The 27,578-nt window shown below is 47.4% G+C and overlaps 3 protein-coding genes across 6 annotated transcripts in view; 1 reads left to right on the forward strand and 2 right to left on the reverse strand.

Annotated features, from left to right (window-relative positions):
• The window catches only part of LOC144107558 (uncharacterized), a 167,135-nt gene extending 159,684 nt beyond the window's left edge, over window positions 1–7,451 (forward strand). For all 4 annotated transcript variants that reach the window (XM_077640626.1, XM_077640627.1, XM_077640628.1 and 1 more), the window contains one exon: window positions 1,631–7,451. In XM_077640626.1, coding sequence (XP_077496752.1) covers window positions 1,631–1,825 — 195 coding nt within the window. In that variant the 3' untranslated portion in view covers window positions 1,826–7,451. The remainder of the gene's footprint in view (window positions 1–1,630) is intronic.
• Window positions 7,452–10,028: 2,577 nt separating this feature from the next.
• bc10 (BLCAP apoptosis inducing factor bc10) lies at window positions 10,029–10,564 on the reverse strand. The gene has a single exon (XM_077640630.1). The coding sequence runs from the start codon at window positions 10,420–10,422 to the stop codon at window positions 10,174–10,176; it is 249 nt and encodes an 82-aa protein (XP_077496756.1). The 5' UTR covers window positions 10,423–10,564; the 3' UTR covers window positions 10,029–10,173.
• A 4,594-nt stretch (window positions 10,565–15,158) lies between these two features.
• On the reverse strand, window positions 15,159–27,365 carry LOC144107004 (ectopic P granules protein 5 homolog). The gene has a single exon (XM_077639976.1). It carries the CDS (start codon window positions 27,193–27,195, stop codon window positions 19,858–19,860), a length of 7,338 nt encoding a protein of 2,445 aa, XP_077496102.1. The 5' UTR covers window positions 27,196–27,365; the 3' UTR covers window positions 15,159–19,857.
• Window positions 27,366–27,578: the final 213 nt, after the last annotated feature.

Genomic DNA, 27,578 nt, shown 5'->3' on the forward strand with positions numbered 1-27,578 from the left:
GCTTCTTCCGACCTTCAAAACTCTAGTCTTTTTTATGTTAAGGAGAATGTGCATGCACACACACGCATGCACATTTAAGCCTGTCCAGTTATTGCTTCTGGCCATACGACTACACAGCAGCCTCAGAAACCATTTTTTCAGGAAAAGAGATTTGCATCAGACATTTACGCATGCCGTTGAAAACCCACCAAGCCTATTACAACCAGCAATGATTAATAAAGGCCAATGCTACCTCAGGCTGTTCACAGTGCATTGAAATAAAGTGCCTTTGATGGTTCTTTTTCTGTTTTTCATGTTGAGCAGTCTTTGCCCTCTTTTTGTAACAGCCCTGTGCTTTTTCTGTCGGTAATGAAGGGCTTTCTGTGAAGCTCTCCCGTCAACGTTTTGATGTTGACACAAATTATGACAGCATGGTGGTTCGTGCTATTAGAATAGTACCACACTCTGCACACACTATGCCCTGTTTTCTTTACACCTCATGGAGGCATTAAAAATTACGAAATCGGTTCCGCTGAACAATGTGCTTGCTATGCAAGACTGTTTATGCACCTTGATGTCCAAAGCATTTTCTCGAGTTGCTATGATTAGTAGCAAAGTAAACACCCCTTCAATTGCCTGAACAAAGGCAGATATAGTTTATTAAAGCGAAAGCTTTACTAGGCTATGTTGAGAAGGTCGTGTCCGCAAAATTTGCCCGCAGCAGTTGTGAGGAACTCAGAAGAGGTAGCTCCAAATGAATTGTTGTAATCGAAAGAGGATGATACGAGGATGCTGCGAAAAAAAAAAAATTGTCGATAGAGTGGTTAGTTAATTAGAGCCAAAAATGTCCAAAAAGTGGGCGGAGCCAGGGCAACGTGTGGTGCCAAATTTGAAAAACCGGAAGTGTGGGCAGAGCCAACACGTGGCGCCAAGTTTGAAAACTCAAAATGGGCAATTGATGGGACTTGATTAAGTAAGACAATCAATTGTGGTAATTGGGAAATTGGATGAATTTACACCAGTGTTTAATCGAGTAAATGTGAGAAGGGACAAGTGAAGCAAAGAGAGGTGACGAGTGAAGCAAAGAAAGGCAAAGAGAGGAAAAGAGGGGCAAATAGAAACGAGGAGGCGTCAATGCTTTCGCATTCCTCCAATGCGGGCTACCGCAGTGACCTCAAACATTTTTTTGATTAATGGCATGCAATAAAAAATTTTTTCACATGGTTGTAGATTTGATGGATGCCATTGGGGGAACATGAAACTGTAGGGAAGCCAGCAAAAAAAAGTCATTTGATAGTAGTGTGTTGTGTTGTCCCATGTCACTCTTTGCGTTGTCTGTTCATAACCATTGTGAAAAATACAAGCACTGAACCCGGTTCAGTTATGAAGCACCAACCAGCCAATTCCATTGCCTTTCTAGCACTGACATTGATTTGCAGATCACGGGTTGTAGGAATGTTGTGGTAGAGTTGTTACGGAGGGAGATGACCTCCAGTGCTGCACCACACACTGAAACTAACTTAGCTGCCTAGAAAATGTGTTCAATTTGATTACAGCCAGCGAAATCTCATTTCTTACAATGAATTCAATGCAATAGTGCTCAAATGTTAGGTGACTTGACCCTTTTCTCTTTGTTTTTTTCTGGCCGCAGGTGAGCCTGGACTCTCGCGTGCGGGAGATCATCAACCGAAACATGGTGGAGCCCACGCCGCACACCTTCGATGAGGCACAGCTGCAGATCTACACTCTCATGCACCGCGACTCATACCCGCGGTTCGTCAACTCCCCGCTGTACCGAAAGCTGGCCCAGTTGCCTTCCCCGTCGCGCAAGGGCAGTGCCGCCTAAGAGCCACACGCCCACCCGCCGCCGCCGCCGCCACCGCCGCTGCCGCCGCGCCCTCCCTCTTCGCCGATGAAGACGGGAAGCCCTCGGCTCAAAAAGCTCAATGGCGTCAAGGCGGTCACCACGCGTACCTGAACACACAAACTGCTACTAGCGCCCCCTTCTCGCCCGCCTTCTTCTTCTTTGTTACCCCGAGCTAAGCGTGCTGTTCTTCTCCTTTGGAAGAGGGCATCGCATCACGTATTGCCCCAGGACCAGAACAACAGCCGCAGCAGCAGCATTTGACAACTACACTACAGTGTGCCCCGGAACACTTGGAAGAAGAGACCACCTGCCACCCTCTCTTGGGTTCCGTTCTGCCAGCAATAAGGCTTCCTCACCGGCTTCCCAATGTCGCCCAACCATTTCGTATACACTGTACGCTTTGCACAAGTGCTTTCGCGTAAAGCCCCACTGCAGTTGTTGTTTCCCCCGTTCGTCGTCGTCGTCGCTGTTTCATTGGGCTGCCCGGGTGCAAAGCTGCTTGAGTGCCCCGACGACTGCCAGCCAAGCAAACAAGCAAGTGACGACCTGACGCAAGGAGTGCCCCCGTTCTTTCCCCCCACCACCCCAAACAGAGGCTGCCATCTTCCCAAGAGTCAGCGGTGCTGGCGTGCCATTTCCACAAGTGCATATCATTTGCCGACGACGCCCTGTCGTCGTCGGCAACGATGGAACACACAAGGGGACACACACCGTGCTCGAGTGTAGTAGTGTAGCCTCTGTCGGAACTGGAGACCTGCCTGTTTTCTTTTTGTCTCCCACCTTTGTCTTTCTCTCTCACTCTCCTCTACTGCATCAGGAGTATGTGCTGGGCAGGACAGTTGGACACTGGGAAAAGCGCACGCGGCGTTTCCCAGCTGCACACAGTTTTATGTGTAGCAGTGACTGGCAGGCCCCACTTTCAAAAGGCGCTCGAGTGCTTACCTAACCCCGGCCACTCCCTTTCGCACTTCCGCTCACCCTTGGTGCAACACCCTACCCGTTTTACTATTACTTTGCCTTTTCTTTCCACTGCTGCTTTTCCCTCTTAAAGTGGGGGTAGACGGGTGTCGTCGTTGTGTGACCCAGGCCTTCCCCTTTCGTTCCATTACGTTTCTGCACAAGGTTTTGATGGGACAGGTTGTTGTAGTGTGCCGTACGGTGTGTGCAGTGACGTTTTTGTGTTTCTTTTCTTTCTCTTTCTTTTTTTCTTTTCCACCATCTTTCATTTTCTTTTAAACCTCCAACATACACCGGTTCCTCCTCAGGTTCGTCTTCTTCGGGCCGCCTGCCACTTATTGTTGAGTTTTCTCAGACAGAGGACTGTGCGTTTAAATGTTCCACGCGCTTGTGTGTTGCGTATGTGTGTGTATGTGCGTGCTGCATCGTTTTTTTGCAGTAGGAGACATGGCGGCACGCTTTCAGCATGCGTGCTGTGTTAACATCCCTCCTCCTCCAGCGACAATTTCATGCCGCTCGTGAGAAACATGGGCTGTCGACAACACGGACGGCGCTTTTTGTGCGCTGGGACTCTCTGAAAGGCACTCGTCTCTCGCACATCGGGTGGGGATGGGGGGGAGGGGAGGGTTCTCCAATGGGGGCACGACATGTTGCAAGCAAAACTCGCGCACGTTGTTCATCATCAATCTGCAGGGAAGAACACACTCAACAGGGCTTACCAACCAATAAGCTCAGCCCCCAACCCTGCCTGCCCCCTGCTTCCCCCCTCCCCTCCCTCACCTTTTCCCTCCCACCTTTAAAGCATTCTGAAGATGCTATCCACCAGTCCCCATCTCACATTGCTCAGGCTACCCGTTTTCCTCCATTTCTCACCACCCAGACGACCAATTTATGATGCGGATTCATCAAGCTGCAAGGGTGTGCATGAGCCTCGGGCTGTTCGCTTTTCATCTCCGTTTGTTTGTTTATTTGCGAAACAGGCACTTTGGCCAATCATAACCCCCCGCACATTCCTAAATAGCTTCCGCAGCATAGAAATAGCAGCTCGCACTCATGGTGAGAAACATGGCATGCGCATTCTTTCCTATATGTTGCCTCTTCAGAGCGCTTCAACTCAGTGCAATAGGGACATCGGTGCATAGACTGTTGTTCTTTCAGTTCATATATGTGGGCAACTGCATCACGACAGGCCTTGTAGTAATGAGAACATGTGCCCCTGCCAGGCACAGAGTCTCAGCTTGGCACCTTTAATGAAACTAAATTCTGGTACGTTAAGTGAATGTAGCTGCATCAATATTGTTTCAGGATGTGATGCACTCTTAGAAACAAGTCATCAGCCCTGGGTTAGCCACTCTTTTCTCTGCCTGAAATGTTCTACTTTTACATAACAGATCTCGGTCAACCCTTCAGCAGAGCCAGCGCAACTGCCCTCTCCAATTTATTTTCTCTACCAAACTCGGTTTAGTAGACCTGCAGTAATGACTAATGATAATGATGGATCAAAAGAGATAACCACAACAGTTTGTCTCCAAGCAATGAGACCTCAGCATCTGCTTCCATGTCTTGCGTCAACAGCAGACGCGAGTACTAGTATGGTTGCACAAGTGATCATGTGATAGGCACAGAAATGAAAAGCAGACCAAGCTTAGTTAGTCATTAAGTACAGCTTTTGCACATTTCCATCCTTTAATATGTCGCTGTTTTATTTACCGAATCCACACAACACAGTATTGGATGTGGCTTAGTTGATGACATTTATCTGTAATAATCTTATCCTCAGGTCTTTACTCTGGCATAGATATGTGTGCGTCCAATATGTTCGAAAAGTTTGATTATGATATTAAAAATGCATGGGACATTAGTGACTCTAGGTCATATTTCACTGAGCTGTTCTTACTGTCAGTATACAAATGATAATTGCAAGCTTCAGAGAAACTTTAATGTGTCACATCACCAACTCACACAGTTGGCTCTATTCTGAAGTCCTAGCTCCGATAAAATAGCCAAATGAAGTAAGACGGATCACTTGTGCTAACCAATTGTTCAAATTTAGTCCTTGCAACGCAAAATGTTTATTGTTTAAAGTAGCTCATGGAGAGAACCAATGCCATGTTGTGCCGTGATTCGCACAAATCTTGCTACAGCTGGAAAATGAAAAGCCCCTGGAACAAACTTACAACTGTCGAGTGGTTGTGAGACTTTTTTACAGTCATTTCCACCTTTTCAGCCCTGTCTCATGAGCATTTTGAGACGTTACAGGTTTATTTTGAGACCTTTGTTTAACTCTTCATTGCTGACAGCTCAGAGGGTTACTTTGAGCTTGCATATTCTAAGCTGGTCACTTGAAAATGCAGTGAAACCTTTCTGATTCTGCCAATGCCTTTGTTTTTTTTTTGTTACAAATAATTTAAGCACTTCAAAACTTCATGCATCGCATGGAATGCTACTGCAGAAAAGAAAGGGGACAAAAATTTATTTGCCAAAGTGCTGAAATATGTTCCTGCAAAAGAATTCAATGTGTTTCTTCTAATCTCTTTAACATGTAGTGTTTATGCAGTCTTTTTCCCATTTACGAACTTAAATTACACATAGTTCAGAGCATGGCTTTCGTTCTTAGTAGTTCCTTAACCAGCATAAACTCGTCTTGGTCACACAAGTAAGCAACGAAAATGTCAATGCATTAAATAGCAAGGGTTGAAAATCCTGAGGTCAGTAAACTTGTACGTTCACTGGCTTTTCTTGAAAAGGAGTGCAGACACTGTCTTGGGAAGTTTATTTAGTTTTGCTTGCAAACATGAGGTGCTTTAGAGATGAAAAAGAAGCATGGATAAGATGCCTGTTTAGCTAGCAACCTCATCTTAATCCAAGCTGCCCTCGGTGCAAATGACCACTCGCATTTCCTGGAACCAAGGCAAGAAGTGGTCAAAGCTAGCAAAGCACAAACATCAAATTAGCTTCATTGTTCTGTTTGTGAGGTGAATCCAGTACCCCTGCCTTGTGACAATACTAAAAGCTGACCAGTGTAGTATGTTTGTTTGTTTTGTGTTTACGATACAAGTGAGCATTTGGCCTTTACTTAAAACCTGTGTTCTCGCAACTACGATGGCTTTGTACTAGAGCGTTCAAGCTAACCTCCTTGCTGACAAATGTGCCAGCAGTGGTGTGTACAGAGTTACTATTACATCTCAATTGTTTCTGTCGGCTTTCTTCCCTGCTTTCAAGCTGTCACACCGCCGCAGTCGCTGTCGGGATTGACCATGTTTGTTAATGCAGCCAACACCGTTTCTATGAGTTGATGCTGTGAGAAAAGAATGAGGTGTGCAAGGTTCCCCTTTTTTTTTTCATCACTTGAGATGCACAGCGGATGCCAAACGCTGTGCAATCATTGCCGCAATCGGTGCAAAGCGGCGCTACTGCTCATTAAATTCCATTCAGGCCGCGCACGGTATGACCAAAACTGGAACCGCTATGTTTGGATCCTGGTATCGGGCAAGACGCGTTCTGAAACGTGGCTAGCGCCATTGGGAATCAAGCTCGTGCGCATCGTCATTAAGCCTGTGTTTTCACTTTTACATTGCAAGGCTAAAGATTAACATGAAGAAAATACAATAACCAGATGAGCGAGACTGTACATACAGAATATGCAGGGAGCACAGTGAACAATATAGAGATGTGGACGCAGTGGTGAAGATGCGTTACAATAGGTTTTAAGCAATGCTGGGCACAGTGCAGAATAACTCCGTGCCCTCGTTGCAAACCAACTCTCAAGGGACCGTTTACAAAAAAAAAAAGTGTCTGCAAGCTGTCTAGTCACTAAGCAGAGCTTCCAAACAGTCTAGGAAGCTGCAAGGCTTCTCCTAAAGTTGGGTGGAACCGACAAGAGATTGCGATTTCCCTCCAGTTATTAGCTGCTCAGAGGAAGCAGTTTTCCCAACACATTATTTCAAACAAAGAACACACAATCTAGTCAGCACAGCTTGCCCACCCCCCTTTTTTTTTACCTCCTCACATTCAAGTGCTCCTGAGCTGTAGCCTATGCAACACTGAGTGCAATGAACTTTTTGCTTCAGACAGTGAACCTACGTGACTGTTGTTTATCGAAGTGGCCACAGCTTCCCTACTGCTTGGAAGCCTGCTTTTTATTTTCCTTTTTTTTTCTCTCTGGGCGAAGAGCTTCCCACATTTTGCGTTAGGGCTACACGCAGCACCTGCCCTATTGTGCAGGCACTACAAGGATCAAGTCTTTTACTACAGAGGTCGTGTCTTTTGGCACCCCACAACCGCTCTCTAGCAGACGAAGCCCGGCAGTAGGCAGGGCTGGTTCAAGGAGTTAGCAAAGGCTGGGGCAAACGGCCTTTGCCTCGTCACATTCGGAGGGACGACGCTTGTGTAGTAGGCTTAGGTGAAGAAAAAAAAAGTATGCGATGAAGTGTTGCGCATTTCGCAGTGGGTCTTCTTATTTCCTTTTGAAAGTGTGACACAAACGTCTCCACAAAACCAAACAATAGTCATTGCGGCGGTATTGCAACTCTTTCTCTCTCTACACTGGTGGTTCTCCACGAAATGTGCAGCATTGTTGCAAAGGTGACCCCCAGCATATTGAAGATCCAAAGGATGTTAATAAATGTTCCTTACAATGGTTTTTCCTACGTGGTCGTCCGTGTCAGTCTTGAAGTGGATGCGAGGCCCGTCACTGGAACTACTCAGAAAGGCTTCACTCTTGCTGGAAAATTTTTCCACACGATTTCATTCATCTGGTAGGCAAAGATATTTTCGAAACCATATTAAGTGGTGGTTGCAAAGCGTTAGGATTTTTACGGACAAAACAAAATGATAGACCATGCAATCTTTGTGGTGTCACTCTGCAAGGAGTTTAACACGTTGCTGCCACCATGAACAACCACCAGGGCCAAATTTTTGTACCTCTAGCGCATTGAGTAAGTGGCATATAAACCAAGTTGAATACTATCCCGAGGTTGAATGCTCCAATGCACAACCAGGCATAGTTTTATGCTTTCAAACAGTTTGCACTTCACAGCTTTTCTCACGATCATGCGCTGTGCCGAGCACAGATTTTTGTTTCACATAAATTCAAGACTACTCTTACCATAAATAGGTTTTTTTTTTAATGTTAGCTATCAAACACGATCACTATTTCTTAGCACCATGAACTTGGCAACTTATCCTTTGATATCACATTACCTGCTGTAAAAATGATTGCCCCTCATGTGTCTATTCCCTTTAGTCATCCAGAGCATATGATTTTTGTAGCGATAGCTACATTACACTAGCACTTCGAGCCTTCAGCGTGGCCGCCCTTGAGTTCCGTGGCTGGTCAGCGAACTCAGCAATTCGGCTGAGCGAGTTCCACTCAGCCAGATGTAGCTATCACGTCACTCCAGGTTTAACCAGAGCTAAACCACAGCCATTCTTCAGCCATAGTGACCTTTTTACATCACTGTGCACAAACATGTGGAAAATCAAGCATGGGCATCTCATTACTCAAAACAACCTAAATGCATTGTCTAGGTGCTATTATGCCAATGCAAGAGCTTCAGTGCTTCATCTGCATACCAATATATCAAGCTCCCATATTCTGTATACACAAGACTGCAGTGCAACAAGTAGATCATGGAACTGTGTTCCATTTACTTTTGATATGACCTGTACTTTTAAACCAAGAGAAAATCCAAACTCAAAAGTGCAGACAAGCATGTGCAATTATTCTAGAAAGTGCACCAAATCTGAGTCAATTACAATCGATCTGAATGTGTGTTAGGTGTTATGCCCACAGATTTAATCGCTTAGTTGGCCATCAGCATTCACGTTCCACATATTAGCTGGACTTTGCACCGCAACAATGGTGCGAGCATAACACGCAAGAGATAAGCATGCACTAAGATACTGTGACACACATCAGTGGATATTAACATTGAATGATGAGTATGGCTAGCTTTGTAGTGTATGAGCACAAGTGACAACTTTAGCTATCTGATCAATGAATCCAATGAAGCTTTGAATTTGACACAATCTCATCTGTAAATTGTCGCTTACTTTTGCAAAATGTAACCCATTTTAAACAGGCCAGCTGAACACCGTTCTGACTGGGCTCACCTAGGCAGAGTCTTTTAGATGTACAGTTGAACCTCGTTATAACAAAGTTGAAGGGGCCCAGTGATTACTTGGTTATTGCTGTAGCTTCATTATAGCCTGTGTTGATTGAGCTCCCAAGCTGAAGAACTCACTCTGAACACCCACAACAGCCTCATTCCGCTATCAGCAAGGATGCGAGATGAGGTCAAACACACGTTGCTGGTTTATAGCACTACGGAGAGCGCTTTTGACAATTTTGAGCCGACACTCTGCGACGTCACATGGCATTCACTATCTCAGGGCGACATTTGTAAGATGCCCGGGAATCGTTTACATGGCAGTTTTCCACAACACAGCGACAGTGGCCTCGTCACTTTGGGCACACTGTCCGTGAATAACTTGACTCTGTAGATAGCGCAAACCAAACGGACGGCATCGCCTCACGACATGCGTTGTCCAGGACGCGGAAACACGAGTTCTCGGTCACACCATTCTTTTTATTCTGAGAGAGAGCATGTAGTATGCGTTCACGCGAAAATGCAAAAACGGACTACTGACGACAGCCGCAGCTATCGCTTGGCCAGTTTCTTTTAGCAATACAAAAACAATGAGAGAAAGGAAACCTGGGAAGGGTAGAAATACGAGACAAGCAGGAGAGGATAGAAAAATTTGCTCGGAGAAACCGCGAACGAAGAACTGGGTGCTAATACGTTTCGAGAGTCAAGGAAGGAAACAAAAAGGTCGAGCCAGGTGAGGAAACGGGAGGTGTAACAGTAGAAGTGGCCACTCGTCGCACGCCTCGCCGCGCTGCTTGCAGCAGCGGTAACCCGAGCACAGTACAGGTGGTACACTTACGTGTACAACGCGTAAGAACGGAAGGCGGCAGGTTGCAGCAGAGACGACACAGTCCACACGCTAGACAACGGGGGAAGACTTTTTTTTCGTTTCTTTTCCTTCCTCTCTCCCCCCTCCGCGACCAAAAAAAAAAAAATCCCATCCGTCCAGAAGCTACGCAAGCGTTCCCAGTCCGTTGACGACCGCAAGTGCTGTAGGCGCCATCACGCGTGCGACTTCGTTACAGGGGGCAGGGCGGCTTGTAAGGCAGTCCCGTTGAGTGCGCAGTAAGGTATGCACCGTTTTTCAAGATCGCTGTTGAGGCTGCAGCAACTGCTGCTGCTGCTGCGTTGTAGTCGACGGCGAATATCCGGAGGTCGAGACGGTTGGGGGAGGGAGGGGGAGGGGGTGGCAAAAAAAGAAGGCACGGCGCAACCAACAGGCTACGTGCCCGGCTCACAGGTCACGGAGTTGCAGTTGACGAACAACGAGAAGATGCAGTTGCCCATGCCGCTGTAGCAGATTAGGAACACGGCAGCGATGAACACCAGACTGCAAATGGTGCACGGCTTGCGCTCGAGGAAGAAACCAGTCAGGTAGAGGACCATGAACATCACGTGATTCTGAACCAACGCCAGGTTCATGGGCTTGGGTATCAGTAGGACGGGGATCAGCCACTGCAGGCAATACATGGTGCTGGCTCTGTCGCTCGTCTGGCGTCGATGCGTACTCTTCACCAAAGTGGTCTCCGGCCGAGCGAACGGGGCGCCTGCGTGTCGCTAGATCGGCCCCACTTATCAAAGTCGACGAAAACAATGATGGCGACCGGTTGCCGCTGGCGTCGCTACCTATGCGACTGCCGGAGAGCCGCAATCACGAACAAGACTCGATTAAGCACTCTCTTAGCAATGGCCGCTCATTGCCAATAAATTTGACCAAATATTAGCTGTGTGATATGATAAATAGTCAAATGTACAGTATACACTACTTAAAACTTAACGCGCATTCTGACTACTCAGTCACATGAAAATAAAATCTGGCAACTACGTCGCAGTTACGCTTCTTGACCGCGTGATTCAAACTCTTCAAAGTAGGCACCTTGCACGGGTCATCTGCATTTTGCCTTTTCTGACGAGATAAATGTAATCAGTTATGGGTAAAGAAAACCAGAGTGTATTTGCAACAACTGCGGTACAGTGGAGCACAACTGTAGCGATAGATGTTTGTTTGAAGCTGAGTACTGTCACGATGGTCACGATCGCACGCAGCATTGGGGGTCAGGAGTGCGAGTCGCAGCGTCGGCACGTTGTTCTCTACTTCGTTTTTCCGACTTTCGTATGGCTTCTCCAAATAAAAAATAATACTCCAGTGCGCTTGCCTTTGTTTAGTGAACTGTTGGCTTCTATATGCACATGCACGCGAGCCGGAATTGGTTTACTTTGAGAACAGCGTGTGTAGCTATTCCGTACGTTCTCTTCTGCATTGAAGCTTTCGAATGCACTGATAACAGAAATTCAGATGCCGAGGCTAGGACTTCGATAGAGGCGTAATGAAAACATATACACCTTTTCACTTCACTTTATTGCGCACATTATACATAAGGGGTGGGAAACATAAGTAAAACAAATTAAGTATGCATATATGCAGGTGCTTTACAGTGCAAAAACACGGATGGGCAGATGATTGCGGCGACATCGTGTGGAAGGCCGTTCCAGTGCAAGACTGGAAGTAGAAGGAATGATGTGGTAAACGATGTATTGCGCGCACGTGAGCGGGCAACTTGAAGGGGTGACCAACCATGTGCGCTGTGAGATGCTTGCCAGAAGGCTAATGTAGAGCGAATGATGAAGTGAACTTTGCAAAAAAAAAAAACATGAAATAAACACATACTGACAGTCGACAGCGACAAGACAGGCTTGGTAGGCTGCGGACTCTGCTTTTAAATATGATATGCTTACGCTGCATGATTATATGCATGTACGCAAACAATTTTAGGTTCTGGTGGCGCGTGGATGTTTGAGGAATCGTAGGCTTCTGTTAGCGGATAGTATGAGGTTAGTGACATATGCGCGTTCCAGGTTAGGTCACTGCACAAAGCACACCCAGATAATTGTATGATTGGGTTAATTCTACCGTGTCGTGCGAGATCTTAGATAATGTAAGGAAACAGAGTAGTTACATTTACGGTTAAATGACTTGAGTGTGCATTTATCAGGCTTTCGGTCCATGCGTCATATATATTGGTTATACCAGTACTGTATACAAATTAAGTAATTCTAGAGAGCTAGCTGATCGGAGGGGTTAGTAACTGTGCGATAAATAACACAGTCATTGGCAAACATACGGATGCTACAGAAGACAGGCGTGGGTAAGTTTTTTTTATACATTAATAATACTAGAAGGGGCCTGACCTTGGTGGGAGGCCTGATATTACTGAAAGAGAACTGAATTAAGGCTTGATTATTAATGGAAACGAACCAGGGACGGTTAGCCAGAAAATAATTATCCCCTCCACTACGTTAGAATTTAAGTTTAACCAAGAAAGTTTTAGTAGCAAGCATTTGTGAAGTATTTTTTAAAAGACTCGTCCAGGAAAACTGCGTCACTTTGAAGGTCAGAAGTAAGATTCGCATGGAAGTCATGCACGAAAAGAACTGTTTTGCCGGATAGGCACCTGCGGACATGCCCGCAGAATCCGGTCCGAGAAGGATGAAAAAAAAAAATCGTACTATAGAGTCGAGAAACTCCATTAGCGAGAATATATGACATGTTCCACGATAGACGGTATACGCTAACCTTGGTGTGCCAACAATGGGGGCTAAAAGCATTTCATGCTCATACTCTGTGATTCTCTCAAACAGGGAAAGACGGCTACTACAGCAATTTGCACGGCTGCGTGTCAGCAGTTAGCAGAGCTAGAGAGCGCTGCTAACTGCTGCCACCTGCGAGCTTAAATGTGTAGTATGCTGCGCAGCAAAAGTTTTGAAAAACTGTGAGGTCTTTTAATTGCAATGGCCCCAAAAAATTGCTTCTAGCCATGCACACGGGATTCCAGCGGGCCTCTCTTTCCATACCCTGATCACTTCCCTCAGTCCTTCCGAAACCGAAGAATGTCACATCTTCGCCTTGGCCCTGTGCCCGGCCAACGTGCGTCATGTACTCATGCAGGGTCATGCACTCAAGCCACAGTACCTGCCACTCCGGATTCCATGGAACACTTGGAAAGGCCGTTGTGCGCTTGCCTATTCTCCTTACTCTGACCCACATAGCTGGACGTGCGAGGCGTCCACCAATGTGGTGTCATCGTAGCGACCCCCTATACACAGCATTGCCCTTAACTTAATAGAGACTATTACACACAGTCGATATAATCCATGCACGAGCAGCACTCTTGGATCCAAGCGTGGCAGTCGACTGTGGAAGGGCCCTTCAACCTGGCGCTTTCAGATCCGCGGCTGCGGACCTGGATCCCCTCCCGCGAAGTTCTCGGGGACCACGCTAACATGACCATCTCTAATCCTGTGGGTGGCGTGCATCTGTCGCACGCTGGACCATGTTGTAATGCATCAAGAGGTCGCTGAACCACCTTGTCCAAGCACGTTGTCCATACAACCTTCCACACTGCAGCTGGCTCAAATAGACCGAGGTGACTATACATTGTGGTGCTGGTGCGACTGTCTTTGGAATATATATCCCTTCATGGCTCTGTGGAAAAGCATCCTGCTTCGGCGTTCACAAGCCGAACCACCAGGCGAAACGCTGGGCCCAGTGACTGTGCTTATAGTGGCGGCGAGGGGCGACGGCCACCATTCCAAAAATTTGCCATAGCTCCAAACCAAAAATGGGTCGACCCAAGCAGCACAGGTTATCGTTCCAATATTGGTAACGTATTGGCAAAAACCAGTCCTAGAAAGGACCAGAGTGAAACTATCCATTTGCAATATTTGGCTGATTACCTTTGCTGTTTGGGGAGCGCTTCTTTCAGACTCGACGAAGGGGGCGTTTGGTGATAAGGCAGCCCGGATTTATAAAGCTCCTTTGCTAGTAAGCAAGTAGCTAAACCTCCTGCCATTGGATATTGTGCATTTTATTAATGCGTGTTAATCACTGCAAGCGGAAGTTTCGAGCGCCATCTGCCAGTAGACAGTGGCAGTACCACGGTGGGCAGGTGGCAATTAACTTGCCCAAGGTGCTACGGACGAACTTAGTATACTGCCTATAGGAATTTAGTATGTTGCCTAGGATACAACAAATCTTGGTATTCCACCTCGTATAGAACGGCCCTCCATGTGTTAACTTTCAGATACAACTAACCTTAGTATATGCCACCTCGGATATAACAAATATTAGTGTGCTAATCTTGGATATACCGAATTTAAGAGTACACCACGCTGCATATGACGAACTTTTGTGTGTCACCTTGCATATAACAAGCCTAATATGCTACCTCGTATATAACGAACTTTCACGCTTGCACCTAGGATGTAGAGAACCTAGTGCGTTGACCTCGGGCATAGCGAACCGAAGTGTACTACCTCGCATACAACGAACGTTTGGCTGCTAATAATGCATTCAAACCATCCTTCGAGGATCACCTAAGTTTATTTATTTTATCTTTATGAGCAGAAAGAGACAAATAGGTGCGATGACTACATAAAATTCCACTGCAAACCCCCCCCGCGCTTCATGTCAACCCATCACAAATATCCTGATGCCCTAGGATGCGCCCCGACAAGAAGGAGAGTTTCCGACCACATCGCGGTGTACTTGGTCGTATAGGTTGGCTGGCACTGTACTTGCAAGTGCTTAGATCGGGAATACCCGGCTGGGTGATGTCTGCGCACACCGACCGGCCGGGTTCCTGCACAGGGGCTCGAACCCAGTACCTTCCGCAAAAAGGCTAACTCACACACCGAATTGAAAAAAAAAAAAAAATGAAGATTGGTTTTTGAGGAAAAGAAATGATGCAATAACTGTCTCGCATATTTCGGTGGATACTAGAACCACTCCGTAAGGGAAGGGATAAAGGAGGTGTGGAAGAAGAATGAATATATGCCACCCAGGATGCAATACCGGTAAGGGAGGGGTCCTCCTCAGATGTTACAAGAAAATTTGCGTTACTGTACCTTCCGGCCAGAAAGCAATGTTGACCTCTAAGCACAAACACAGTAGCAAAGAAAGACATCATTTCCGTCGCTGTTAAAACCTAGCTAGATGAAGGTTGAAAAAACTGACAATCATCTGGAAAACTGTTGCCAAATAAGCATAGAAAATGTGCAAGAAGCATGAAATATCAAAGAGCTTGATGAAAATATGTGATTTTACAACAAAGAGTTGTCGTGCATGGTGAGCGCCTTTCACAGTTCCTCGTGAAAAGTGTAGACAGATTTTTATTTTCTTGGTTGAAATATGGCATAAACTCTAAACAAATGAAGGGCGTTTATGGGACAATTGAAACTATAAATGCTGTAGGGTATTGGTCACACACACAAAACGCAGGGCTGTTACCAGTTGCAGTGCTCAATGTTCTTGAGTACAGCAGAACATACAGTCGGAGACAAAAGTCTCTGGACCGCGCGTGCACTGTAAATGAGGTCGATATAGCCCTCTAATTATTAGATGCCGGCTGGAGACCACAGTTGTGGAGACAAAAGTCAAAGCTCTGTTCGTTCACTTAGCTCCTCAAGTGCGGTCTCCAGACAGCCGCTAAAATTGGTGGGGACCCTTAAGCTCTGCCTTAACAGTATGACGCGATAGCGTTAATGGACCAATGGCACATATATGCAGAATTGGTCATTCTCTACATTACATTCAAAGATCCCTGGAGTGGTGCAGCGGTTAAGCGATGCGCCACTGCCCTGCGATGACAGGTGCTGCCACCACGGTGGGACTCGTGCGACCCAGGTTGCTGTTCACGAGGAACCTCTTGCGACTAATCATTAATTGAACTTCGTAACTTTACAATGTGTCGTGACACGACGCGGTGCTGCACTTCGTTTTTCAGTCAGCGAGTGCGTAGCAACCATGCTTATGGTCACCGACGCATTTTTGTGCATGGCCTAGGAGCTAGGAGTACTTACAGCGAGCGCGCTTTTTCACGTACTGGTGACCAGCCCTGGGAGACTGCTTTTAACAACATATTCTAAATTTCGAATATTCGCATACACCTACATTCCATTCGTATCTTATTTGAAAGTCCATTTACGTATGCAGCCAACCTTTGAAAGCACGGGCCTCTCATGTGGCGTGTACCACCAACACACAGCATATATTAATTATAGAATCCGGCAGCGGCAACCGAGTTTCGAAGACTTTGGAGTTTCCCCCAATATGTCAGGTCATGCAATTTGGCTTCCAAGATTTAACAACGAACCTGTATATGTGATGTATCCATTTACACTAGCAGCTTACACAACAATATCCCGGGCAGGTCACATGAGCCAGACAGCAATTAACATTCCGTTTTAATTTCATTCTCTCCCTCACCTTTATTTTTGCGTAGACACAGCGCAAATGTCAGCAAAAACTCAATTTTGTAGCAGCGTATAGCAGAATTTGTCATTTCGCACCGTTTGGCAGAACTGGCACAGCAGTTCCACCACTGCAAACCAAACATGTTTTTTTATAACGTGTTTTAAACTAAAAATGGGGAGTCAATCAGGTGACCACGCACTAGCATTTGCACAGACTTGAGGTTTCAGCACATTCTCACATAGCCTGCTACAGTCATCACTCAGAGGAAGGGAAGCCCGGTCCTTCACTGCCCTGGTTTCAAGGCTGAAAAGTCGGAGTTAGGATTTGTATAGCCCCTAAAATAGTATCTGCTTGGGAGCAGATGGTGTCTCTCTCCAAAGTCTGACAAGGCCTCAAGGTCATTGCAGAGTCCCACTGGCTTCCTTCATGCTAACACAGCTTAGTCCTTAGTCATATCAGTAGTATCAAGCATTATATGTACAAAAAACACCTTCCAATTACGTTTTCGGTACAATTGTTACCCCTGTTCAGTCATTTTGATTGGTTTATGCATGTGATAGCTATGTGCTAAGGCAGGCACTCCCTCACCTTTTTTTTTCTTTGGTTTGTGCATAATAGGGACACTGAAAAATTACAACACAACAAAATAAAGCATGCATGCAGCACTGGCAAAGTTGAGAATTGGACCACAGCCAACTTAATTTCAAAACCAGCATTTTAATAAACAAGCCATATGGTCCTAATACCCCAGCACATGTTCAGGAGAGCTAATGATGCTGACATGCAAAGAAAAGTGCATGCTAAAAAGGCACCGAGATTTCCAAATGTCACTGTGAGGTGATTCTGAAATGAAGCTCGCCTTTTAACCATTCCACGAATTAGTTCTGACTAGAGGACAGGCACTGCTTTTTTTCTTGATGCAACAATGTTCAAAAGGTTAATATATTGTGGGCAGCAATTCTCATGATACCCCGAAGAGAGAAACGAGTGGGCAGAGGCTCAATACTATGAAGTCTTCACAGATTCCTCCATTCCTGTAATCGCAAAAAGGCTCTGCTGTGGGAAACTGCATGCACAAATAGCAACGAAACTGCACATGTGATTTATTTTTCACCTCTGGCTATCTCACTGACTGCATTTTGGTACTTTCTTAATACACTGCAAGGCAATATAAACTATCATTCACCTGTGTGGCCTAGCAGTGGCCTTCTTATTAATTTCATTTATTTACAATTAGTACTGCTCTCTCACAGAACATAGAAGGAGTGGGTATGAAATACCAGTCTAAAGAAATATTAATGGCATGTCAATGTCTACAAAATAATAAACAGTCAATATCGGGATCAAATAATAGTATAGGTAGGAATTTCCCAACCCTTCCTCTTTGTCAATAATTTATTCGATACCCTGTGAACACATTTTCTTAGTTCACTTCACACTGTAGTTCACAGTCAACAACCTGCTTTTTACTTCTGAACTTGAAAAACTAATACTGCGATTGTTCAGCTATGAGAAAACTGCTTGCACATCCAAAAAAAAAAAAACTTTTTGCCCTAAAAAGTGTACCCAGCACTCCCTGTTCCTCAAGGACGTCTTTAGGTGGGGCCATAGAGCAGAACTTCCAGCGAAGATATATTACACACCAGACAGAAATGCTGTTTGCTCTAAAGAGAGCTCCTTATACATCTGCTGCCATAGAAATATGCCTAATGCTAATATCTGGGCAGCAACTGTTGGTGGCGTGGTAATATGGCATTCCCTCTCATATTCATTCTACCTCTACCAAGTTAAGTAAGCACGTATAACAATGATACGTAGTGCACCTACATGCAAAAAAAAGTGACAGTGTCTAACACATTAATTTTGCTCATCGGCTGCAACTATGTTGCCTTACAAGCAGTGTTAGCAGCATCACTTTTAAAGTCCTGTGTCTGCAAGCCCCGTATCAGTACTAACATTGAAAATCTGCATAACAGTTTTTTATGTGCCCCTGCTAACTCGCAATATCCTTAAACAAGGATTCGCGTGAGAACAGCACCATTCCAATTGGAATGCTTAAAACAGAGTTTATTTTTCCAAAAGAACAACTTCGCCTATCACACAGGCGTGCATTCATGGATGTATATATATGGATGCACTTTAACCATGCTATTCTAATGTGTGTGGGCAAAGCACTGCCTGCAGTAGCCCTGCCACACTAGTGAACAAGCACCTTTATTTTTGAAATCTGAAGGTTTAAAGAACCGGAATACACAATGGCCAACAGGTCAAGAAAGCAAACATGAGCTGACTTCACTCTAGAAGCAAGCCTAACCTGTCAGAATGCTTACTTGATGCGTGATCATTTCGAAAGGCAACAGAAACATGAGTGGACTGTCCTTCATAATTTACCTCACACAACTCCACTACAGCAACAGTAGGTCTGATAAGGCCTCTCTCAAAAATCACGCCTAAGCATGCATATGACGTCTAAGCCTTTAGAACAAGTTTCAAAAGGCTTTCTCAAATGTAGTGTGCACAACCAGGCAGTAGCAACAGAAGACTAGAGCTGTTTTCGATTAGCAAATGAGACTAGCAATGCCACTAAGTTACAGTTATGGTTGTGGTGAAGGTTAGACACAAATATGCTTGATCCAAAAGCACATGAACACTGAAAGGACACAGCACGAGCTTCTTTGTCTCCAAGAGTGCTTTTGCTGCTCTTGGCGAACCCTGTCTTCCTCAGTGCAGATTCCAGCTGCATCAAGGAAGAACACATCTTAGATATAACTCAGCAGAGCTCTGGCTATGCTTACAACGCTCAAGAAGCCCATGCCAAAACAAAAACAACACAACAGAGATACAACATTACGGCTATGCATTTTTTCATCCATTACTTCAGCCAAGCGAATGTAAGACAGCTACACGGAAGGGTTAAGTCGTTTGTAAAAAAGCTTACTGCTCTCTTGAGTATCAACTTGGTCATCAAGCACACGCATGTCTTGTGTGCAAAATAAGGCACTCTGTGTAAGAGCTCGTTCACTGCAGGGAAGGCATGGTGATTCAATCTGGGTAATGATCACACTTTGACCCCGCTTGTGAACAGCAGAATAAGGTTTCAATCTCTGTCATAGGTCAAGATGAAAGAAGGAGTATAAAACGAGCAGCACTGAGGCATAGCAAAATAAAATCTCGGTGAACATACACCTCACATCTAAAAACATGTAAAAAATAGGCAGCTACCACAAACAGATTTTGTGTTAAATGTGTTCCGCTACTCTGCATTGTACAGACAACTTAGTTCAATTTGTCATGTAACTACAGCGAAGCATCAGTAGCTTGGCCATCAAGCACACGCATGTCTTGTGTGCAAAACAAGGCACTCTGGAAGAGCTTGTTCAGTGCTTTAGCAAAGAGAAGGCAGCACGATCAATACTGGGTAAAAATTTCACTTTCAGTGCACTTGTGCACCGTTTTTAGAAATAAAGTTTAAACGTATGTCATAGGTAAAAGAATAAGAGTATATAAAGATTACACCAAGCTTCACAAAATAAAATCTCAGTGAACACACACATCTCATTTAGATGCAAGTAAAGAGTTGGCAGTTACTGCAAAACAAACTTGTAACAAAGGTGTGACATAGCCCCGCACTGTACAGAGCAAACAAATACAGCTCAGTTTGTCATGTGACTCGGGCCAATGCTTGTAGGCATTGCTACAAGTTGCCAATGGTTAAGAATTCGTATATAGGCCTTGTCACGGTACAGAAAATCAGCTAGTTTAAGAATTAAACGCAGGCTGTCCCTAAGTGTAAGAGTACTGTCTTGCACAATGCCTAGGGCCTCTTTCACCTCCTGCCACAGGGATGAGTAGGCCTTGTTGACCTGCACGGCTTGGAGCCGCGTGAGCGTCTGGCTTGCCAGTGCTACATTGTCCTCACCAATTCGAGCTGCCACAAATGCAGACACCGCACGGCAGCAGACTCGGAAACCAGGAGATGACGGCGACCGGCGTCCCATGCCCAGTGCTCCAAGCAGGCCACCAGTCTCACGGTCTTCACCCAAAGCAGCCAGCATCGAGCAGAACTCGGCCAAAAGCTGGCAGACCACTTGCGGACAGCTGCCAAACTCAAGCTGGCGCTGGCCCAAGACCAGCAGCTTGGCCCAGAGCAGCAGGAGTTTGGGTTCGTTCTCCCCGCTGGCACAGCCAGGGGCACAACCCCGGGACACCCACTTGAATAACTGGTCCAGCATGCCACGCTCGTCTTCGGGGCAGCGGCACTGGGGCAGACAGTGGAGCACATAGCACAGCTCCGTCAAGTGCCCTGCTTGGCAGGCACACTGCTCCTGGAACTCTGCTAGTGTCAACTCTGGAACCCTAAACACAGCAGCCGCCTGGTGCCAGCCGCCATCATCTGCAGTGGACTCTTGCAGGAACGCCGTGAGGCAGGCTTCAGTCATACGCACGAGATGTGGCATCGAAGCCACATTGATGCATGCTGCTGCCAGCACTGTCAGCAGGATGGGGTGCCCAGGCCGTGCGTTGAGCCAGGACAGGAGACCTTCTAGCAACGCCTGCGCTTGGGGGCTGTCATCGTGACAGCTGTCGAGGACAGACAAGGCACAGCCCAGGAGAGCCACGGGGCCCTGCACTGACTGGCAACGATCCAGCAACTGGGGCAGCAGTCGAGCAACGTCCTTAGTGTCGGCCACGTCAAGAGCCGAGCTGTACAACCCTACGAGCATGCTGACAAATGTGTGCTGCTTGTGGGGGTCCCCAGTCTGGCCCGGCAGCATGCAAGAGAGGGCAACCACAAACTCGAGAGCTGTCCCATCGATTCCGGCATTTTGTTTAAGCAGCTGGTGGACGTCACAGCTGCTGGCGAACACCTTCTGAAGGCGCCAGACGAGTTCCACAGGAAGCACGCCCCAGTCAAGCTTACAAAGGGGCTTGAGGGCAGTTGATACAAACATGGCCATGTCTGGGCGCCATGTAAGACCCAGAACGAGTTCGGCAAAGGACGAGTAATAGTCTACACAAAGATCGGGAGGAAGCTGCCGAGCACTGAGTAGGCACACCTGCCACGGCACTTTCACAAAGACTTGCACCAAGAAAGACAAGTGGCCAGAATACTTTTCCACCAAAAGTTTGCAGGCCAGCCTCAGATCTTCTGGGGTGGGTGAAAATTGCAACCATGGCAGCCTGACCAGAGCAGCTTGAATGGAGTCTGCAATGTACTGCGGTGGACTAGTCCACACGTACTTGACGAAATAGTGCTGCCACACGAGAGACATGACATTAACATTCCACACACCATGGCAGCAACGGTGGAAGAAGGCTATTGCACCAACGAGAGAATCTGCCATCAGGGAAACTTCACCAGCATTTTCCGGCATCCATGGTACACACGTGCTTTTGCCTTCAGCTAATTCTAGCCAAGGCCCGTAGAGGTGCAGTACACTCTTGGCAGCTTCTTGTAGGTCATCCTTAGGAGACTTAACCTTCTCCCAAAGGTAGCAGTGTATGACGAGGCTGAAGAAACGAGACAGCACATGCATGTACGGTCTCAGTCTGCCATAGAGGCCATCTGTAGCCACAGAAGTGTTGGTTGTTCGCAGTGTCGTGAACTGAACTGTCACAGCATTCAAAGTTCCTGCCACTTCGTCTGGTGACAAGATGTGCTGGTGCTTTGCATACTCTTCGTCGTGCGCCTGTGCTGCATTTGCAGGCATGCGGTAACCCAGCGCTTGCAGAAAGATGCTCCAAGTGGCTACAGGTATTGAGCAGGACGATGAGCCCCTCAGTATGATGTCAAGCGTAAATGCATAGTGCTGAGGAAAGTTGAACAGCACCAGACTGTGCAAATGAGAATGGAGTAGCTCGACCAGAGGCAGCAAAGGTTCCACTGGGTGAAAGCCACACTTGTACAGCGCTTCCCCTGTGGCCTTGAGCAGCTCCTTTCGTACGACTTGACTTCGTGCACGGCTTTTCAGCCAACTCGGCAGGGCAAACTTGGATAGCAACACAAAGACAACGGCGTAGAGGTTTGGGACAATGCGGGAACTGACGGCCTGGTACATTACTGAGTACTGATCGTCATCCGCAGCCGCAGGAGTGAAGAAGGGAGCCAAATGGCCCACAGCACTTGGGTCTCTGAGCATTGCTCGCAGCACGGGCAAGCATTGGTTGGCCCTGTTGGACACAAACTCTTCGCCCACCATGTCCAAGCACAAGGTCAGAAACTGTCGTGTGGGAGCATAGTCTGCCATTCCTTTGTACAATGCTTGAACCAGGTCGAAGAACACCTCAGCCCCAAGAGCCTGCAGTGCAACCTTATCAGTGGGTGACGCCTGGCGGTGTCTCTGCACCAAATGGGTGAGGCATGCCTCCAGGTGAACAAAGGCACAGCAGCTGGCATAAGGTGGCTCTGTCACAGTGGCAAGCCACTCTGTCCGGTTTTGCTTGATCTTCCGCAGGACGTTTGGATCCTGGTGAGCCTCAAAGAAATGCAGTTTCAAGCGAACTGCACCTTTGCATTCGCTGCCACAGTAGAGAGTCTGGCTCACAGATGCTGGAACATTCTTGTAGAGCATGGGCAGCAACTTCTCTCGACATTCACTGTCTAGGACTGCCAGCCTTTGCAACTGGCCAGTAACCGTACTCGCTTGGTCCTGCAACTTATGCAGCTGGGATAAAACCAGAGTCCGCACTTCCGATGCAATCACTGGTAGGGGTGGAATGACAGGATTCATGGTGGGCACCCTGGGTGCTGTTGCGGGATTTTCATATGTCTTGAACCGAGATACCAAATGCTTTTCAGAACTTTTTTCCGAGCTCTGGTGCTGGCTCTTGCATTGGTGGGAAGCAGGTAACCCCTCAAGCAGTTCCAAGTCTTTCAGTTCATACTTCCAAGTCTCCACGGGCACAAGGTCATGCCAGAGCTGCCCAGTGCCTTGAACAGTGGCACAAAATTCGTTGGGACAGTACCGCGATGGCAAAGTGCTGATGTCCCTGCTACTGTTCAGGAGGTGGTGGCTCTCTTCCAACCATAGTCTAAAGCTGCGATATCTTGTGAGCAGCCTTTCATGCAAAACTTTTGCTGCTCCTTTCACTTCTGTACGTGAACACAGCAGAGAGAAATACTTCTCCAGTTCTACCAGACGCTGCTTCAACTTTTTAAGCAAAGACGAATAGCCGCCACCCTCAAATAAGCGTGGGCCTGCACTGATGCCATCGGGGCACAGTTGCAGATATTGAGAGAAAAACTGCTGCCATATGAGAATCAGGGCTGGGTGGCCGGCATCGGTGAGCACAGCTTGGTGAGCCCAGCGGTACAGCAAAAGAACGTCTAAGGGAGCTTGCATAGCTTTCTTGACTTCAGCCGTGCACCGTGTTGACCGTGTTACAGCAACGAGTGCAGCATTCCAAGCAGTGGTCACAGTGGGCAGCCGAGCTTCAGCGATCATGCCTGCCAAGGCAAACCATGGAAACGCCGGTTCGGAGCGAAAAGGCACCATTGCTGGCCAGGTCTTCATGGACTGTGGTCCTGCTGGAATGCTTACGCTGGCAAGTAGTTCAGACAGGAGCACAAGCACACTTTCGAGGCAGTCTCCCTCAAAGTGCGCCAGCTGTACCAAGGTGTCAACAAGGTACATGACACCAGTCTGGCCCTTAGCTTTGTGTGCTGCCTTCAGCATAGGAACACCTGGAAGACTGAAAAGCAATGAGACCCAAAGTCTGATAGGCAGTGACGGAAAGCCCCAGCACTTGGCTTGCTGAACATGTCTAGCCATTGTAGCAGCAAGCAGTCTGAGCACACAGCGCCCAGACTCCAAGTCAACGAGCCGCGTAGATGTCTGGGAGCTGCTGTCTGCAAGAACGATCTGCTGAAGGTCTGTCAGAAACTGCTGGTTGGTCACGAGCATCTCCTGTCGCATGTAGAAAAGTGGCAGAATATTGCTCACACACTTTATAGCTGCAGCGTACTGCTTGTTAAGGACTAGGGTTGAGATCGACTTGAAGCCAGCGACGAGAAACTCCTCTCGGTAGTGGCCTGCCCTCCCAATGGAAAGCGACAAGAAGGCAGCATATGGAACGGTCTCACTAGCTTTACAGATTGACTGGAGCCACTCATAGTCCTGAAGATTCGGTGCAATGCCCCAAAGTGGGTTCTCATCAACGACAAGGCTCAGTTGAGCTTGATGGTTAGTGTCGAAAGCATGCAGCCTCAACTTAAACAGGATGTTCCAAAGCCAGGCAACAAACTCCGCAGGCGTCACCGACTTGTAAGTACCTGTGGCTACATGATACAGGTAACGTGCTTGCTTGTCGACATAGCCAGTGCACAGCTTTTCGTAGGCCTCAAGCAGCAGTATACCCAGAAATTGGTGAAGGCTGCGTTCCAGGAAGAGCTGGCCCTGCTCAGTGATGCCATAATTGAGGCGGTCGATCAGAAGCCGAGCCAAAAAGCTCTGAGGCGAGTCTAGGGGGTAGTAGAGCAGGAAGTGGGCTATAACGTCCAGATCTTCTTTGTCGGGCTGCCACAGCTGCAGTGGCATCACCTGCATCAAGTGGCAAGACATTGTATCCAATGCCATCATGTTGTCTTGAATGGCGTCCAAGAGAACTGACACAATGCATGGCTGCTTCTGTGCAAGGGACGACAGCAGATTTCTTCCCTCTTTGGCAAGCACTTCTCTGAAGTTCTGATTCAGATATGTGACCTCAAAGATTTCAAGGGCAATGACATGGGTGAGAGCAACTCCATCTGCCATGTTGGCAAGGGCGGTCAACAAAAATAAGACGTCTGACTGCGTTGCCCTGCTCAGCACTTCTTCAAAAGAGAGCCTATGGCTTGCGCAGAGCAACTCCTTGCAAATGTCAGAGGGAGGCAAATGAACTTGTTGCTCCCTTTTTTGGTAGCTGTTGTGGAGCGCCCAAATTAATTGCCACCGCATAGCTACAGACACGGAATCAAACGGAAGGTCAGCCATGAACTGCCATGCTCCAGAGTCCTCAGAGGAAAAAATGGTGTTGACTGCTCGCAGAAAAAAGTGATCGTACTCCAACTGGAGGCGTGTTAGAATGGCAGTGTCGCTTCTACTATGTGCCAGCTGGAATGCAGACCAGTGGTTTGACACACAGTGAACTGTGTGATGAATCAGGAAGCTGATTGTCTTGGTTAGCTGCTTGTATGAGCGACTGCTATATGTTTTAAGCCCAGTGCCAAGGATGGCTACCAGATGCGATGCCAATGCTATTACCTTGAGAACATCTAGTTTGGGCATACCTTTTGCATCTGAATTTTCTGACAACTCAAATAAATGATTCCAGATACCAGAAAAAGGTACCTGGTTCATTAAGGCTACAATGTCATCTTCACAGTTCAGCTCTTTGCACAGTACCTGGCGAGTGGTTGTCACAGAGGTGTTCTGAAGATGTTGAACTGGTGACAGAATTGTAGCTAAGGCTGCCAGGGTATAGTCCACATGGTAACATCTCAGGCCAATTTCGAGGTGACGGTGCAGTGGAGGACTGGGCATCTGAACCAGGCCAATGGCCCATTTGTGAAACCCTGGTGGACACCATAGCACATGATTCAGCAGGAAGAAGTGATCAGCCAGGGACGCTACACGTAGCAGCAGGCTGGACAACTTGCACACCCATGACCGCACTTCATTCAAAAAAACCTCATCCTTCACTCTTTTTCGCAGGAAAGAAAAAAGGACGCTGATGCATGACTTTAGCTCGGAAACACGGTCGCCCAATTCCGGCTTTGTCTGAAAGCTGACAGGCGAATTGCTTTGGAGGTGCCTGAATGGGCCTCTACTCAGGACCAGTTGGAAGTAGTAATCAATTTGGATTCGAAGGGTGCTGACATTGTGCATGTGCACCACATGTTTCTCCCTTAGCAGCCTGAGCAGTTTCTCACAAGATGAGGCCATGAGCGATGCCATGCGACCATTGTACTGTGCTTTCTCGAAATGATGCGTTCCAGTGACCTGCCTGTTGTCCGTACAACTTGCCTGCCCTGTAACAGAGGCTGACACAAGGTCCCATGTGCCAGCTTCCTGTTGTGCAATCTGTTTTTGCAAGCTGTTCAATGCACCTGTTGTTTCAGTAAGCAGCTCTCTGGATCGTAAGTAGCTCGCTAGCAAGACATATAGGGTGTGATGCTTCAGGTTCCTCTCATCATTAAGGCTGACAAATTCGGTTATCATGGATCCTCTCTGCTTCAGCCAGGCGTTCTCATACAGCCCAAGTGCTTGGTCTTCCGTCAATGGCCGCACCAACGTTCGGTTGTCGAGTACACTTAAAATTTCTGAATGCAGCCTGCTGACATCCTTGCTTCGACTCAGCACATCAAAACCGCATAGTGTAACCGCGGAAGATACTCCGAAGGTCGCAGCTTGTGAATGCGGTGTTGCCGCGGGGTATTCCGGACAGCTCGGAAAAATGTACGCATCTTCGCCAGCATACAGGTCTGCCGGAGCAGTCGGCACTACATGAAGGGAAACTGCAGGGAATGTTTCCTGCAGCCGCGTAGTTTTGATTTCTGTCGAATGGCTGTCACCTTTAGGATCACCGGTCACCTCTACAGGAGCCGTTGGAAATTCCGGAGCACAAACCACTCCTGCCAGCGACAAACTGATCGCGTTCGGGTAGTTGTCACCGTTTGGTTCACCGCTCGTATCCACAGGGGCACTCGGTAGTTCAGGTGCGACTGGGGCAGAGATCGCATCCCGCGAGGTATTCGCTTCTTCCCAGCGGTTGCCACTGCTCGGTTCGCACGGCGGCACATCTGAATACGCTGGCGCAGGCACGGGAGCACGCCGAAGTGACTCACTCGCGCTATCGCCAATGGCCGCGGGCTGAACGGGTGCACTCTTCTCAACGTCTTCGCTCTCAGCAGGGCTTCCGCCAGCTTCACTTGCTGCAGGCTTGCATGGATCACAAGGCACGGCAGGCTCAGCACGCCCTTTTTTTCGCACCTTCACTTTCACTGCCTCCATGTTTGCATGCCAGCGCCCGCTCGCACAGCCGTTGTTTGGTTGTTCGGCAGCTAACTGATACGGCGTCCCCTTGAGAGCTGGCTCAGCCGCTTAACTGACACTGCCAAGGGATTGCTTTCCGGTCATGAGAACGGCAGCTTCCGGCTGAAAGGCGACCCTGGTTTTGTTTTCTCCCCCACAGCTTTCACGGCGATGCAACGCGCGGTGCATTTTACTGCGTTTAAACTAAGAACGTTGTTATGCGAAAATTGTGAGCGCTTTTAGCTCCCGCTGACTTCCCGAGCCCAAAAACTGACTACCGTAGAGCACAAACTCGCACACGCCGCATGGCTGATCAAAGCCTCCGAAGCACGGTTACGGCGCGTCATCACGATTCATTCAAA

Source organism: Amblyomma americanum, chromosome 10, assembly GCF_052857255.1.
Source record: "Amblyomma americanum isolate KBUSLIRL-KWMA chromosome 10, ASM5285725v1, whole genome shotgun sequence".
NCBI classification, from domain to species: Eukaryota; Metazoa; Arthropoda; class Arachnida; order Ixodida; family Ixodidae; genus Amblyomma; species Amblyomma americanum.

What these genes read in the sequence shown, in the direction of transcription:
- bc10 (XM_077640630.1), bottom strand. Translation starts at nt 10,422, where the DNA reads ATGTATTGCCTGCAGTGGCTGATCCCCGTCCTACTGATACCCAAGCCC.
- LOC144107004 (XM_077639976.1), bottom strand. Translation starts at nt 27,195, where the DNA reads ATGGAGGCAGTGAAAGTGAAGGTGCGAAAAAAAGGGCGTGCTGAGCCT.